The 16450-nt window shown below is 47.8% G+C and overlaps 1 protein-coding gene and 1 non-coding gene across 2 annotated transcripts in view; both read left to right on the top strand.

Annotated features, from left to right (window-relative positions):
- ACTL8 (actin like 8) overlaps nt 1–8209 on the top strand; it is a 61229-nt gene extending 53020 nt beyond the window's left edge. The window contains exons 2-3 of the mRNA XM_006197048.4: nt 4196–4612; nt 6968–8209. Coding sequence (XP_006197110.1) covers nt 4265–4612; nt 6968–7717 — 1098 coding nt within the window. The 5' untranslated portion in view covers nt 4196–4264 and the 3' untranslated portion in view covers nt 7718–8209. The remainder of the gene's footprint in view (nt 1–4195; nt 4613–6967) is intronic.
- Nucleotides 8210–8579: 370 nt separating this feature from the next.
- Nucleotides 8580–8652, top strand: TRNAT-AGU (transfer RNA threonine (anticodon AGU)). Its single transcript has one exon. It is a non-coding gene; the product is annotated as a tRNA-Thr (tRNA).
- The last annotated feature ends 7798 nt before the right edge of the window (nt 8653–16450 follow it).

Here is a 16450-nt window from a genome sequence, read left to right as displayed (position 1 = left end):
CAAGGCTCAGCTTCCAGACCTTGGAGTCCCCTCAGGCACCAGTCTTTTCTACCCTTCATGATTGCGTCTGTGTCCATAACTTACAATTTCATCCATTCAGTGATTCCCAGTTATAGCTCCAGCTCAGGCATCTGTAAACTCCGCCTTTAGACATCGTCATGTGTGTCTAACAGGCACCTCAAACTTTTAGTACGCCTAAAATAAGATTCTTGATTTCCTTCTGACCCCAACTAAAATTCCTGATTTCCTCCCTACCCCAAACCTGTTCCTTCCGTGGCCTTTTCCATCTTAGTAAATGGATATGTCATCCTTCTGTCTTTTCAGAGTGAAAATCTTGGCATCTTCCTTCATTCCCCATCTTGTCTCACACTCCGTGGTTCCAGCCCTTGTTAAATATATCCAGAATCTGCCCACCTCTCACCCTCTTCACTGCTACTGCCATAGTGCGGGCCACCATCATTTGTCACATCCTTTCCGTCTCCTGGTTCTCCTCTTGCCTTCTACAGTCTGTGCTTCGTATCAGCCCACATGGTCCTTTTATGACTCAAGTCCGATCACAACATTCCTGTGTTTAAACCCTTAGTGGTTTCTCATGTCTCTGAGCACAATACAGGGGCCTGAAAGTCCTGTTCAAGATCTTCAACGCTCTTTCCCTTGCCTACCGTGTCCCCTCTATACTGGCCTCTGGGCTGTTCCTAGATCACAGCTAGCAGTTTCTTCCTCAGGGCCTTTGCACTTGCTGTTCTTTTGGCTTGGGATGCTTTTCCAGGCAATCATGTCTTACTCTCTCACTGAATTCAGTTCTCTGCTTAAATGTCACCCTATAAAGAGGCTTTTCAAGTGCCCTATTTAGAATAACACCAAGCCTCTGTGCCCCTAATACTCCTTGTTGCTTTTACTAGCTTTTATTTTTCTTCATTGCACAACCCCCCGCCCCCCCCCCCCAGCATGATACATTTGATCGAGTGGTTACTGACAGTCTTTCTCAGTAGAATGTAAGCTCTAGGAGGGCAGGAAGCATGTCAGTTGAGAATGGTTTTGGGTACATAGTGGGTGCTCAGTAGGGACTGTACAATAGGTGACTCAGAAAATGCCTTTGAATGTGTAGATTTTATCTTTATCCTTGGGGCTGGCTGCTTGGAGTCATCCAAACTTCCTTCCTACAGTCATGGTCCAGTGGAGGGATGGCCCCTTGCTCCCCACCCTCATGTTCCCAGACCAGGTCAGTTGAGCCACCAGCCTGGAGCCCCCTCAGTGAGCATCCCAATTGACAATCACAGTGGAAATCACCCTGCTCTTGAGGTGTGAGGATGTGAGCGGCAGAGCCCACTTCCCAGAATGTCATCCAGGTGCCTGGTTCTCCTGATTCAGTGTCGGGAGTCCATCACTCAGCCAGCCAGCCAGCGGGCGAGGGGAGGGGACCAGTACCTCGGCCCCCTCTTTCCCCTCCTTTTCGCTCTCCCCCATCTGTTGTCAGAGCTAATTCAAGGCAGTGAAGTCTAATCACTGCCCTAAGATTGGTGACAGTGGGCAGCTGCTGGCCGGGGCCATGCAGTGGCTGTCATGCTCCATGGTGACAGGCAGATGTAACTGCTGCTCAGAAACTGAAGCAGAGCAGATAGCTGGCAGAGTGACAGCCCCGGAATGAGGCCTCCAGGCTTAACTGCCTCCCGGGGTGTGTCTCTTACACAAGATACCTACATGCATCCTGGGCACCGAGTCTGCAGTCTGTGTGATGATTGTATTCTGCAGGGGGATTTCATTTACTTTTTATTTGTCCCCACATCCACTGGGCTTTTTCCCTTAAATATTTTCTGCTTAGAGTAAAAGTCACTCTTCTTGCTATGTAGTTGTGAGAATTTTGACAGACGCGTACAGTGCGTACTCACCTCCACAATCAGCACAGAACGTCATCACCTCGCCCCCACCCAGTTCTGCCATTACCCCTCATGGTCAGCCCCTCCTCTCCACCTCTGGCTGCTGGCAGCCCCTGGTTTGTGTTCTGTCCTTACAGTTTTGCCTTTTCCGGGCTGTCGTACAAATGGAACCCTCCAGTACGTTGCGTTTTGTGTCTGGCTTCTTTCACTCAGCTTCAGGCATTTGAAAATTATTCATGTTACTGTGTGTATCAGTTATTTGTTCCTTTTTATTGCCGAATATTATTCCATCGAATGGAGATGTGTTTATCCCTTCCCCAGGTGAAGGAGATTTAGGCTGTTGCTAGATTTTTGGTGATTACAAATAAGGCTACTAAAAATATGTGCATGTGGCTTTTATATAAACATAAGCTTTCATTTCCCTTGGGTAAAGACCTAGGGGTAGAAGTACTGGGTTGGATGGGAGGTGTGTACTTAACTTCCTGGGAAGCTGCCAAATTGTTTGCCGAAGTGGTTGTACACTTTTCCATTCCCAGCGGCTGAGTGTGAGGGTTTCAGTTCCTCCACCTCCTTGACAACACTTGGTACAGTCAGCCTCTAACTTTAGCCATTCTCACAGGTATACAGTGCTGCCTCATCACAGTGTTAATGTTCATTTTCCTAGTGACTAATTATGTTGCACTTCTTTTCATGTATTTTCCATTCTTATATCTTCCTCTGTGAAGTGTTTTAGTCTTTTGTCCATTTAAGAAATTGGTTTTTTTTAAATTGGGTTTTGTGAGTTCTTGATATTTTTTTGGATACAAGTTCCTTATCAGCTACTTGATTTCTAAGTATTTTCCCCTGGTCTGTGGCTTATCTTTTTATTCTCTTAACAGTGTCTTTTGAAGAGCAAAAGTGCTTACTTTTTTTTTTAATAGTTTTTTAAATTGAAGTACAGTTGACTTATGAAGCTTAACTTTGATGAAGCCCAGCTTATCCAGCTGTTCTTTTATAGACCAGGCTACTGATGTTGTATTTGAGAAAACATTTATCTGCGGTCACGATGATTTTCTGCTGTTTTCTTTTAAAAGTTTTATAGTTTGAGGTTTGATATTTAGGTCTGAGATCTAGATTTTCATTCTTGAAGTACAAGGTACAGATTAAAGTTCATTAGAATTTTTTTTGTGTATGGATATGCCATTGTCCCCTATCATTTATTGCAAAGACTCTTCTTCCTCCACGTCACTGCTTTTGCACCTTGTCATTTTTTTGTGCGAGTCTGTTTCTGGACATTCCACTGTGTCCCGTGGATCTATGTGATCATCCTTTCACTGATGCCGCGTTGCCTTGGCTACTATTGTTTTATAGTTAAGTCTGGAAATCAGACAATGACCACACGTACCTTTCCAGCATGATGGTTTTTACTACCTCCACTTTACAGATCAGAAAACTGACCCCCATCATGGTTAGACGTTCCACATGCAGCCTCCTGCACGTAATACGTTAGCTGCTCAGCGTATACTCAAAGCTCACATCTTCTCATCAGCCTAGCCTGATGCTAGCAGTGTGGTCTTTGGAATCCAGTTTGGGTTTAACTCTCAGCCCTGCTTGTATTAGTCGTGTGGCCCTGGGAGAGTAACTGTCATCCCCCTGTGCCTCAATTTCCCTACCTGTAAAATGGGCATAAGGATGGCGACCACCTTAGAGATTGTGGTGAAAATGAAATGAGACCATTTATCAGGTCAAACCATATGAAATGGCTGATATTTGATCCTTTCTGATGGACACACAACAATTTTGCATAGTTCAATGGGAAATTCAGATGTCCCTCGTAGTACTGGATGGAGGGTGTGTACTCCAGAAATGGTGTCCAAAGCTGTCATTGTCACTATTACTCCTGCTGCTCCTGCTGCTAAACTATTATTGTCGAGGGTGGGGGCCCCTAAGGCTGATGGTTTGTGTCCCATGTGTCCTCAGATCAGGCAGCCAAAGTCTGTCAAGTACTTCCTGGGTGACAAACTTCTTGTGAGTCTGCAAAGCATAATAGGGCCCAACCTCTGGGAGCAGAAGTGCCCACCTGATGTAATAGACGGGTGTGTCAGGTGCATAGGAGGAAGCCTGGTGGGAAGGTGGGGTTCGCAGGACCCGTTAGGGCCCATTAGGTGGGCCTTGTAGGGTGATCAGGAGTTTGGGATGAGAAGAACATTCCAGGGATGGGGTACAGCCTGTGCAAAGGCTTGGGAGGGGGAACAGACAGGCTCAGAGGAGCCTGAGGTTTGGCTTGTGGTGGCCTAATGGGGTCACAAATAAATCACCCCTATCCTTTCCCTCCGCAGGTGGCCCTACTTTGCCAGACATCCTTGGGGAGCCACGTCTAGCAGACCTCCCCGACCTCTGCCTCCGCCATGGCTGCAAGAACCATTATCATCGACCACGGGTCTGGCTTTATGAAGGCTGGCTTGTCGGGGTGGAATGAGCCCCAGATGGTCCTCCCGAGCATTGTGAACTACATTCCATGCAGGGAGAACCCCGGCCCCAGCTATGCCCGGCGGCGCGTGGGTCTAGGCATCGACTTTTGCCGTCCTGACACCTTCAGCTACCCCATCCAGCGTGGCCGTGTCCTCAACTGGGAGGGCGTGGAGCACATCTGGTCGTTTGTCCTGGAGAAGCACAGGCTGGAGCATGACGACTGCCCTGTGATGGTCACGGAATCCCCCCTGCGGGAGCCTGGGGACCGAAAGAAGACCCTGGAGGTAAGATCTCCTTGGGGCTGCCCATGCCAGAGAGCAGGGAACACCCTGGCTCTTTGTGTTCAGACATGATCGGGCACCAGGAACTCTGCTTTCTAAATAATTTTCCCTACAAATATTTGCTGAGTACCTAGTGTGTGCCCGGCGCTTGTGTTAGGTGAAAGGGGGCTCCCAAAGGCTCCTCTTGCAGGAAGAGACGCAGCAGGTAAAATTATCTGTGAACCGGGCACTATCACCGTTTCCATAAATGTTCACAGATCATATTCTGACCCTCAAATAGCTTATGTTCTGGGTGGGGGCCATGAATAAGTTAACCAACAAAAACTTCAGATAGTAATCAGTTCTAGAGACAAAATGAAATGGAGTGCGAACTGACTGGTGGGGAGAAGGGGAGCCCCTTTGAAGAGGGTAATGGGAAGGGGCTTTTTTGAGGAGGTGATTTTAGCCAGTGAGGCTGGAGCCCAGTGAACTAGGGAGGGTGGCAAGAGAGACAGGAAGGTGAGGTTTGCAGGCGCTGGACCTCACAGGCCTGGTAGGCTCTGGGAAGTGGTTGCATTTTACTCTAAGCCAAGGGTTGGCAAACTAGCGCTGGTGGGCCCATCATCTGTTTTTACAAATAAAGTTTTATTGGTATATAGCCACACCCACTCATTTACATATCACCTAGGGCTGCTTTCACACTGCAACAGCAGAGCAAAGCCTAAAGTATTTACTGTTGTAGGTTTGCTAGATAAAACCCATGAGAGATTTGAATTTCAGATCAGCAGCAAATAGTGTTTTAGTATAAGTTTGTCTCAAATATTACATGGGATATACTTATACGAAAACATGATTTGTTTCTCTGAAATTCAAATTGAATTGGGTATCTTATGTTTTTATGAGCTACACCTGGCAACCTTGACTCTTTAAAGAAAAGCTTTTACAGAAAGTGCTGGCCAACCTCTCCTCTGAGTGAATAAGCAGCTTCTGGAGGGTTTTAGTGGGGCCATATTTGATTTTCTGTTTGATAAAGAGGACCCTGGCCTCTGTTTGGGGAATGGATGGTGAGGGGATGATATTCTGAGCCTGGGAATGGAGGGAGCTCCTTCCCACTGAGGGGAGAAGATGGGCCTGCAAAGGTGAGTAAGTGGCCAACGGCTGCAGAAGGATGGACTGTTGCAGACTCTGCATTTGTAGTGTCAGAAACATGGGGGTGCAGCAGAGCTGGGAAACTGGGGCGGTGGTGGAGGTGCTCTGTAAAGTTGGAAGGGGTGATGGGCAGGAGAAAAATCAGCCTAAGGGCTTTGCCAAACCCTAAAGATCAGAATTCCAGCTTTGTCGTGGTGTTTGAAAAGTTTTTATTTTATTTTATTATGATGATTGTTTTGCTCTGGAGGATATTATTATTTTTTAATCCTGTTTTTTAACTGAAGTGTAGTTGATTTACAAGGTTAGTCTCAAGTGTACAGAAAGCGATTCAGTTATACATACACATAGATACACATATATATATATATACTTCAGTTTCTTTTCCATTACGGCTCATTACAAGAAATTGAATATAGTTCCCTGTGTTATACAGTGGGTCCTTGTTGTTTATTTTATATCTAGTAATGTGTATCTGTTACTCCCAGACTCCTAATCTATCCCCCACTTCTGCCCTTTCCCCCCTGGTAACCACAGTTTGTTTTCTATGTCCATGAGTCTATTTCTGGTTTGTAAATAAAATTTGTATCTTTAGAAAAGTTTTTATTTTAAAAAATAGGCTTTACTTGCCAGGAGGTGAATATATTTCCCTCCATTCCTCCTTTCCTCCCCTCCACCCCTCCTTCCTCCCCTCCATCCCTCCTTCCTCCCATCCCTCCCTCCTTCCCTCCTTCCCTCCCTCTCTCCCTCCCTCCCTCTCTCCCTCCCTCCTTTCCTCTCGTCCTTCCTTCCGCACTCTTTTGGAGGCAGTGGTGAACATGCAGCACTTGTTTCTTTTCTCATCTCTTCTTTCTTCTAAAAAAATGATTCAGGCTGCAAATCTGCCCCTTGGCCGTGGCCCCTACTTGTGCCCCGACTGCTCGCAAGACCAGGCATCTCAGTAACATTTCCTGCAGGCTGGGGGCTCTTTGCACCCATCCACCAAAATGGTCTTCTGAGAGACTGTCATCAAGAAGCTCCCAAGGCAAATCCGGCTCCTTCTAATCCTCTAGAGCCCTTCCCTTATTCCCCCAGCCTGAGCTCCAAGGACCAGCCAGTCCCTTGAAGATGCAGGTCTGTGCCGATTCCCTCTTTAAGAGGAGACACGTAGTGAGGTCTTGGGGAAAACAGAAATGGGTCAGGGCACTTTGGGGAAAATACTTTGAATGTCTTCTGTCTTCTCCCGTCTTGCAGATTATGTTTGAGTTACTGGATGTCCCATCCATTCTCCTGGCTGACCAGCTGGAGATGTCTCTGTACGCCTCCGGCCTCCTGACCGGCGTGGTGGTGGATTCAGGCTATGGCCTGACCCGCGTGCAGCCTTTCCACCTGGGCCGCCCTTTACAGCCCAGTGGTAAGACGCTGGAGTTCGCGGGCCAGGATCTCTCGGCCTACCTCTTCAAGAGCCTCTTTAAGGAAGATTGCAATCGACACGACATCTTTCAGCTGGAGACGGTCACCAGCACTCAGATGACCAAGTGCTACGTGCCGCAGAATCTGGGGGAGGCGCTGGACTTTTGTCAGAGCCTGCCGAGCGGCTCAGACGAGAATAACACCTATCAGCTCCCAGATGGGACCCCCGTGGAGCTGACACCCATGCAGCGGCTGGCTCCCGAGATGTTCTTCAGCCCCCAGGTGTTCGACCTGCCAGGGCCCGGCATCTCTCAGGCCGTCGTGGATTCCATCGAGACCTGCGAGGCCGCCATGCGCCCTCTGCTCGTCTCCCACCTGATGGTCTGCGGGGGCAACACCCTCTATCCTGGCTTCACAAAGCGTCTCTACCGGTTGGTTGCAGACCATTTCTCCTCCACCAAGGCCACTATGTGGGTGGGTTCCAACAGGAACTTTAGTGTCTGGCTGGGAGCATCTGTAGTGGCTCATCTGTCGACTTACAAGTCTGAGTGGATGACCAAAGAGGAGTATGATGAGAGCTTCAAGCTCTGACCTGTTGGCTTGCTCTGGGGACCCGACTCCTGTCAGATGCGCACGGGTGGATTAATTTCAAGAAAGGAGTCTGGGCCAGGGTGGGATTAGCTGGCTTTGGAATTATGTAGTCATGAGCGAATTTTTAGGTTTCTAGGGTTTTATCTTGTTTCGAGGGTGGGATCCAGCCTATGAGAGGACAGGGTGTTGTCCCTGGAAACCCTCCAGGGGAGTGTTCTGTCACTGGGATGGGAGTGGCCAGCTGCCATCCCTAGGCTTAATTTTCCCAGCATCTCCCCTGGGTTGTCCCATTCTTTTTGGTTGAGTAGGTTTTAAGTGGGGTAAGAGAGAACTGTTTTTGAGCAGGATATAGGGAGGGTGGGTAGTGGAGTGTTGATGTTTCCAGACCTATGTACTCTTTCTGGCCAGGGAGGAGCTGGTACAGGAAGCCTTGCCTTTTCTGCCCCTGGGCTCCTGGCCAGGGTCTTGTTTTATATATGCAAATAAACAACTTGTTTGGAAGTACTGGCTTCTGTGATGGATAGGGGTAGGGTGGGCAGTCCCTTGGGGTTACCCAGGGAGTGTGTGAGAATGAGGGTGGGACCAGGGCAGCCCCTGAGGACTTCGGGGACCTGTGAGCGGACCACTGAGCTGAGTGGATAAGGGCTTGGAGCCTCCTGTTTATTGAATGCCGCATTCTCTCCGTTCTTACATCCCACATGTCCTGATATTCTGCTAAAGTTTGTGTTCCTATTAGTGTAATATTTATTTGGTAAATATTGGAGAACCTACTATGTGCCTGGTACTATGCTAGGTACTGAGGACTTCAAGGTGAAAAAGATACATGAAATTTTTTCTGGTTTCAGAAGATTGTCATAGTGGGGGAGGGTATAGCTCAGTGGTAGAGTGTGTGCCTAGTATGCACAAGGTCCTGGATTCAATCCCCAGTACCTCCATTAAAAATAGGTAAATAAACCTAATTACCTCCCCTGCCCCCCCAAATATTGTTATCTACTGTAGGGGCACAAGTGAGAAATACAGGCAGACCTGGGAGATACTGAGGGTTCAGCTCTAGATACTTCGATAAAGACAATATTGCAACAAAGCAGGTCCCATGAATTTTTTGGTTTCCCAGTGCATGTACAAGTTATGTCTACACGAAATGGTAGGCTATTAAGTGTGTAATAGCATTACCTCTAAAAAAACAAGCACATGCCTTAATTTAAAAATACCTTATTGCTAAAAAATGCTATCATCTGTGCTTTCAATGAGTTGTAGTAGGAACGTCAAAGATCACTGATCACATATCACCATAACAAATATAATGATAATAAGGAGAAAGTCTGAGATATCACAAGAGTTACCAAAATGTGGCACAGAGACATGAAGTGAGCAAATGTCGTTGGAAAAATGGTGCCTATAGACTTGCTCAAGGCGGAGTTGTCACAAACCTTCAGTTTGTAAAAAACACAATTTATTTGCAAAGTGAAAAACAAAATGAATTCTGCCTGTAAGGAGATCTATTTCAGATGATGAAGAATGAAGTGAATGTTCCAAGGCCCTGTGACTGGGGTGGTGGGGTGGACCATCAGCGACAGCGGCCCCTCCCTCCTCAGCACACTGTGAGGTGGCACTGCCCAGCATCCCGGTAGTTAGGTAGGGCCACGTGACCATACACAGGTTCTGGCCAGTTCCGTGAGGGCTGTTTTTTCAATTCTTATTTTTTTATTGAAGTGTAGTCGATTTACAGTGTTAGTTTCAGGTGTATAGCAAAATGATTCAGTTATACATATACATACATATATATATTTTCTGTTTCTTCTCCATTATAGCTGATTACAAGAAATTGAATATAGTTCCTTATGCTATACAGTAGGTCCTTGTTGCTTATCTATTTTATATATAGTAATGTATATTTGTTCATCTCAAGCTCCTAATCTATCCCACCACACCCCCTTCCCCCTTGTAACCACAGTTTATGTTTTCTATGTCCATGAGTCTATTTCTGGTTTATAAATAAAATTTGTGGTTTTTTTTTTAGATGCCACGTATAAGTGACATCATGTGATACTTGATTGAGGGCTATTTTAAGGACCAGGCACAACCAGCCTGCGGGATGCAGAGGATCTCATGGGGGAGGGGCTGAGCAGCAGACGGAAGGGGGCTGAATGACTGGGTGGAACAGTGCCTCCTCCCCAACCTCACCCAGCCCCACCACCCTTCACTGCACTGAGACATGAGGAAGAATCTACCATGTTTAGCCACTGAGATTTGGGGATTGTTTGTTACAGCTTATTCTAACTAACACAGAGAAAGGAGTACTAACTTACTACTTAACAAGTTTTTTTTCTGGTAAGTGGCTGAAGTGGGTTTCAAATCTAATCTGAGCTCTCAACCACTTTGTTATTTGGCAGCATCTGGAAGGGGACCTTGGTTCCCCACATTTGAGAGATGGAAAAGAGTAGCAAGTATAGTGGGTGGAGGACTGAAGTGCAGGGAACCTGCATGTTGCAATAGGAGGAGGAATTTGGAGACCAGGGTCAAGCGCACCTCATCTTTGACACGTGAACCATAATCTCTCAGCCACATCCTTACCCCCAAGCTTGAGCCATCAGTGGTTCCCAGGGGCAGAAGTGGGGCCGAGAATGCCACAGGGACCTGGAGTCAGACTTGAGTTGCTGGCTGGTCCTGTCATTAACTAAGCTCCCTCTGGCAAGTTGTTTACCCTCTCTGAGTCTATCAGGTGTACAATAGGGAGTGAAACTTCCTTCTTTCAGAGATTTGGGGTTGAGGGTGAAAGTATGAGAAGTCACCTTGAAAACTGGAAAGTGCACTGAAATATGAGAGGTGACTTTAAATTTTATAATTTGATATTGCTCTCCTATTAATCAGGAGCATTAATAGCAACAGTGGTCACTGTGCCTTGTCAGGCATTGTGGTGGGTGCTTTACAAGTGAAGTTGCATTTCATCCTTGCATATACACTGAAATAAGTGATATTTGTCTCCATTTACAAATAGGAAAACTGAAGCTTAGAGATGTTAAGCACTTGCTCAAATTCACACTCATGCTCAAACCAACAATGGATTGTCACAGTTAGGAATGGATTCAGCATTCCTAGAAAACTAGACTAAAAGTGGCTGAAATATTGGGATTCTTTTTTTGTCTCAGGTAACAATTAGGCAGGCAGTCCAGTGGGACAATGCTATATCTGTATTATCAAGGACTCTCTTTTTCCACTTTTAAGTTTGTTGCCTCATGGTCACAAAATAGCTGCAGTAACTCCAGGCATCACACCTACATTTCCTGCAGGAGAAGGCAGGTTGAAGGGAGTCTACCGTCTATCTCTTTATAGGCAAGCCTCATTTGGCTGATTTCTGCTTATCTCTCATTACTTAGAAGTAGCTGAAAAAAACAGGAGACAGATTAGCATTGTGTGAGTCAATCCATAGTGTCTGTCCCTTTGCAGAGAAGGGATTTGAACCTAGGTCTATCCATACTAAAACCCATGTTGTTAGCCACAGTTCTAGACCATCTTCCCAGTTTTCTGGGCCCCGTTGGACCCCTTGGCCTGAGAGATGCAGACGTGCAATTTTTCCAGGCTTGAGTGAAAGCTGCTTTTGGCTTGCAATCAGAGTGTTGACATACCAAGCAGTAACCTTTGTGCTCCAAACTGATTTATTTGTGTACTCTTGAGCCTTAAAAGGCAGAAGCGGGTGGGGGGAAACACAAAAATGAGTATGAGGGAAAAGAGGTAACTGGAGGAGAGCTGGGCAAGGGGTATTTTTTTTTTCCTTATTTAGCTCTGGGCAACTGTCATCAGAATTCTTTTTCTCATTTTATTCCGAATGTAACATTTAACCTTTCTGTTCAAGCATCAAATCTGGCTGCCTGGTGTATAATTACGAACTTTTCTTCACGTCCCCCCCTCCCCTATTCCGAAAGCGTTTAAAACTCCCTCACTGGGTACCATCTCTCTCCTCTGGCTCTCCAATTAAATTAAAAATAGCTCCACGGGGCTGTGCAGGGCCATCAACCTTATGTGGAACTGCTGGCACACCAGGCCTGGCAGGGCGGTGAGCGGTGCCCGGAAGATGCCTGCCGGCCCCGGCACCACCTGGCGGCTGCTCAGGCCTGGAAGAAGCATCCTCCATGAGGGGTCTGGGGCCACCTGCCAGGGGCAGCCAGCTGCAGCGGGGTGGGAGACAGGGTCTTGGCAGCCAGGGAAGGGGCTGGGCGGGGCTGGCAGAGGGACAAAAGGGAAGAGCCCCCAGGCAGGCCACTCACAGCTGTGAGGATAGAGTCCTGCCAGTCTCTGTTGCCAAGGCTGGGGCTTGGCACCCTTGTATTTGGGTTTGGGTGGGGTTTGGATGCCCAAGTTTCCTGTGATAACCCCAACAGAAGCTTTAGTCCTGCCGATGCAGAGAGTAAAGTCAGTGTTAACACTGAGTACCCTCCTGGCTCTAGCAGAGGTTTCCAGTGTCTCTCCCACCTCTAGGTCCCCTTTCCTTAGAAAGGCAGATGGTGAAATGGAAAAGGAATCAGACTCTGAAGCCAGACTGTCTGGATTAGCATCCTTGCTGTACTGCTTTCTGGCTCTGTTGCCTTGAAGGGAGGTATGTAACCTCTTGTGCCTCAGTTTTCCCATCTGTAAAATGGGCCCAATAAAGATGCCTACCTTAGAGTGGTTTTGATGATTACCAGATGGTCTTGATGAGTTAACATATATAAAACACTTAGCAAGTGACAGACTCATAAGCATTAGCTATCATTACATCTGTACACACAGGCCTCGGTTGACTAAATCCTTATGCAAAAACCTGGCTTTTCTGTTTATTTTTACTTGATTACAAGCAGGTAAATGCTAATGATAACAAAGTAGATAAAGTATCAAAAAGTGCTAACTTACTTTCCAGGGGAAGGCATGGTAGGGTAACTGAGTGATGGGGCAGAGTCACATTCTATACCCAAAGGGATCAGAGGGATGGAGAGTGGGTGGCTACAGAGAGAGGCAGTCAGCCAGAGGGGTCTTCTGTCGGAAGTGATGCCTTGTAAGAGGGGCAGGACCTAGCACGTGCTGTTCCTTTTGTTTGGATGCTTGTCCCTGCTACCAGCCTCATAGCTGCCTTTGACAACCTGGTGTGGGGTTAAATAGGTGGAACACTTAGAATGACTGGAGAACGAGGGCAGTAGGGAGTGGGGAGAGATGAGCGGTTGGTGGGGCCAGCTCTTAAAAGGACATTGAGTGTCACACTAGGGAGTGAAGACTTCCTCCTGAGGGTGATGGGGAGGCCTGTCAGAACTGGAAGCAGAGTCATGACATCACTTGAAGAATTGGAGCTCTGGGAATAGCTGGAGAATGGCCCAGTGAGGGATCTGACCAGAGCAACACCATAAATTATAAACACATGCATTCCATTAGACTCCAGGCTAAACATTTTTTTGTGTCGTCCAGGACCTTGCTGATGCCTTAGATTGGGAATTTGGTATTGGCAATAGTTGGGGTTGTGGTGGGTTTGAGGGACTAACAGATCTTCCTTCCCATTGTCTGGCAGATGTCTGGTTGTTGTCAGTTTTATAGCGCATCAGCCTGGATGACGGCAGGAGAGGCAGCCCCCAGTGTGGGACTTGGGGAGAGTCATCTCCAAGGTGAGAGAGTGAGATGAATCCATGTCAAGAGTAAGATGTGCCCTGCCCCAGATGGGACGTCTGTGCTTGGTTGGCTTGATGTACGTTTTCAGCACAGCAAACCCCAGACAGCTCCCTGGCTTCTCACTTCCTTCCTGCCTCATTCATGATCTCTTCCCAGAAGCCAGTCCCTGCTGAGAAAGAAGGAACAGTGGCTGAAAGGAAAGAGCTCTAAAGTCGGAGTCAGGTGGACTCAGGCTCAGAATGTCTGTTCCCCATTTGTATGCTGTGCCCCCTGGTGTGAAGGACTGTCCCTCTCTGGTTCTATTGCCTCATCTGGAAGGAGGTGATAATAGTACCTCCCTCCCAGGGATGATATGGGGCTTTAAGTCGCTTATCCGTTCAGTGAGTTTTTATTAGGAACCTACTCTGTGCTGAGCCCTTTTCTTGGCTCTGTTAAATTGAAGAATGTTTCTAAACTGGCTTAGCACAGTGCCTGGCACGTAGTAGCTGCTCAGTAAGGGTTAATTTTCTCCCTGAGTCACTCATCTGCAACAAAAAGCCAGGATTAAAGACTCCGAGAGCAACCAATCACATAAAGGCACCACCAACGCGCTCAGGTGCTGCAGGCAGATTCCCTTTCATCTTGTCCTCTTGATGAACTTTTCCACTAAGGTGTTACGATCTTGATATACAACCACTGTCAGGGATCTTTGGAGTTTTAAAGAGGCCCTAAAATCAGAGTGGGAAAGGTAGGTCCCACTCTTCTCCTTAATTAAGGCAGATTTCACTGGAACTCTTTGCCTAAATTCAGGCCAAGTCTCCTGACCCCCGGTTCTGTGGCTCACCCCTTGACTGTCAGCTCCCTTCTAGGAGAAAATGATGCTTAATCCAGGAACACTGGTGGGATTAAAGACACAGATTCATTTCAAGTCTTCTGAACCCCATTTGGGTGCTTGGCTCTGCCCAGGATACTGAGGACAGACCTGATGCCAACTGCCCAAGACTCAGTGAGGGCTGGACAGGGTAGCCAGAGCCTTCTCCTCTGTCACCCTGCACTGCGGGGTTCACCACCTCCACTGAGCTCTCCAGACCAGCAAACGAGGCTCCTGGAGGGAGCGAGGGAGCCCAGTGGCACTGTTCCTGCTGGAGACATTCAGCCGGGGGAGGGGGTTGGCTGTAATCCATGTTTAATTTCTCTAGGGCCTCCATTATAAATTCCATAACTCTACCAGTCAAAACATGACTAATTCCTGGGATGGCAGCCCCCACCTGGGAGTAAAAAGCCCGGCGCTGTTTTTGCTGCCTTTTATCACCACTAATAAAGGCTCGGCAGTTAGAATTTAGCTGCTGTGGGTGGTTTTCTTATGCATGTGGGTTTCTTCCCCTCCCCCCACAGGGTTGCTATAGAATAAAAGCTTGCTTGCTGGGCTGGCTTTCTACCAGCTTTGTAACATCCCCAGTCTGAAAAGCTGGGGATTTGGAGGAAGTGTGCAAAGAAGGGGCCACAGTATTCAGGGTTAATTTGGCCTTTGATGATTCTGACAAGGGCAGGACGCTGTGCGATTTATGGAGAAAAGAGTAGGTTCGTTGAAAGTAAATACAGCAAAATTGCAGGTGTGACGTTCAGCCTGCTGACACGTTCCCTCACCCAGCCAGCTTAACGGTCCTTGTGAGAGTGGGCTGTGCAGGCAACAAACCTATGTGCGAATTGCCACTTCACTCCTACGGGCTGTGCTACCCTGGGCAGGTTACTTAACCTTCCTGGGTCTCAATTTCCTTATCTGTAGAATGGGTCCAATGAATCATCCACCCTGTCTGTACTGTAAGGTTTTATGTGAGTGTGCATTTAGCAAAGTGCCTGGTCCATCAGAAGGAGACCATCTAAAGCAAGACTAGGGGGGAAAGGTCCCCTACGGTCATGTCATTTAATCTAACACCCTAGGCATTACCTATTCATTAAGAATGTTCCCCGAGGGCCTTGCTAAGGCATTAGTTTGTTGTCTTTGCAATAAGCAACCAACTTGGCCTTCATCTCTAAAAATAGAGCCTGCTTCCCACCTGACTGGCCCCCTACCTGGAGTTATGGTGGTCTCACTGCAGGGAGGAAGTTGTCGATTGGTGGAGCCCTTGCCCCGGGGAGTCAGTGGGAGGAAATAAATCGATGGGAGGGGGTTGTTGAGGCAGGCCCTGCCTCAGAAGAGACCGGTGGGACAGTGGGGCCAGGGGCCAATGGTGGTGAGGTGATGGGAGGTGGGTCGGGGTGGGGGGCCTGGGAGGGGCCTTCCAGTGAACGAGAGTCGGTCAGCAGGGAGGCATAAGGCTGAAGGAGCAGTTACGCTTGAGTTTCAGCCCTGGGGATGTCACTTTCTAGCGATGTGACCTGAGGCTGATTACTCAGTAGCTCCTAGCTTCATACGCATCTGTAAATTGGGGATTATAATAGTACCTGCCTCGCGGTGTGTAGAGAGTTACGTGAGCTATGGCTTAGCAGAGTGCCTGGCGCTTAGTAAATGTGTGGGTTGCTCTTACTGCTGTCCTGACTGTGATGGCGGTCGTTATTATTACATTCCTTTGCACTGGACCAGTGGGGGAAGCCATTGGCACTAACAGACGCCACTGTTGTTCTGGGGTTATTGGCCATCCCAGGGGCTGCAAGTTTGCTTTCCAGGTGTGGCTGGACCCCTTAGGAAGGCTGAGTTCCCCAGGGCTTGCCCAGCACATCTTAGATCAGCCTCAGCAGAGTCGGCCTTGCCCCTGGCTCGTCCCCACCCTAGGCGGTTAACAGTTTTAATGTGAAAGGCCTCTTTTCTTCTAGCTTCTGGGAGATTAGAGTGAAGAGAGAGAATGTCAGTGTCACCCAAGGGCGCCTTTAAGTCAAACTGTTGACCTGGTTGCCAAGACCTTGAACATCTGACTCACCTTGAATAAGCCAGAGGAGCCATAAAAAAGCTTCTGTCATCTCTGTCTTCAAACTGCCTCCAGAAACAGCCACTTCTCACCCACTCGACACCAGACACCTGCTAGCTCATTCTCTTGCTTTCTCAACTGCCCAAGTACCACCTGACTAGAGAGGACTTCCTTGACCCTCATGCCCTACGTGAGCCCCCACACCCCCTCTCTGTCC

The sequence above is a fragment of the Vicugna pacos genome, chromosome 13 (assembly GCF_048564905.1).
Source record: "Vicugna pacos chromosome 13, VicPac4, whole genome shotgun sequence".
NCBI lineage: Eukaryota > Metazoa > Chordata > Mammalia > Artiodactyla > Camelidae > Vicugna > Vicugna pacos.
Note: the sequence above shows the minus strand (reverse complement) of the source record. Positions and strands in the feature narration are given on the sequence as shown.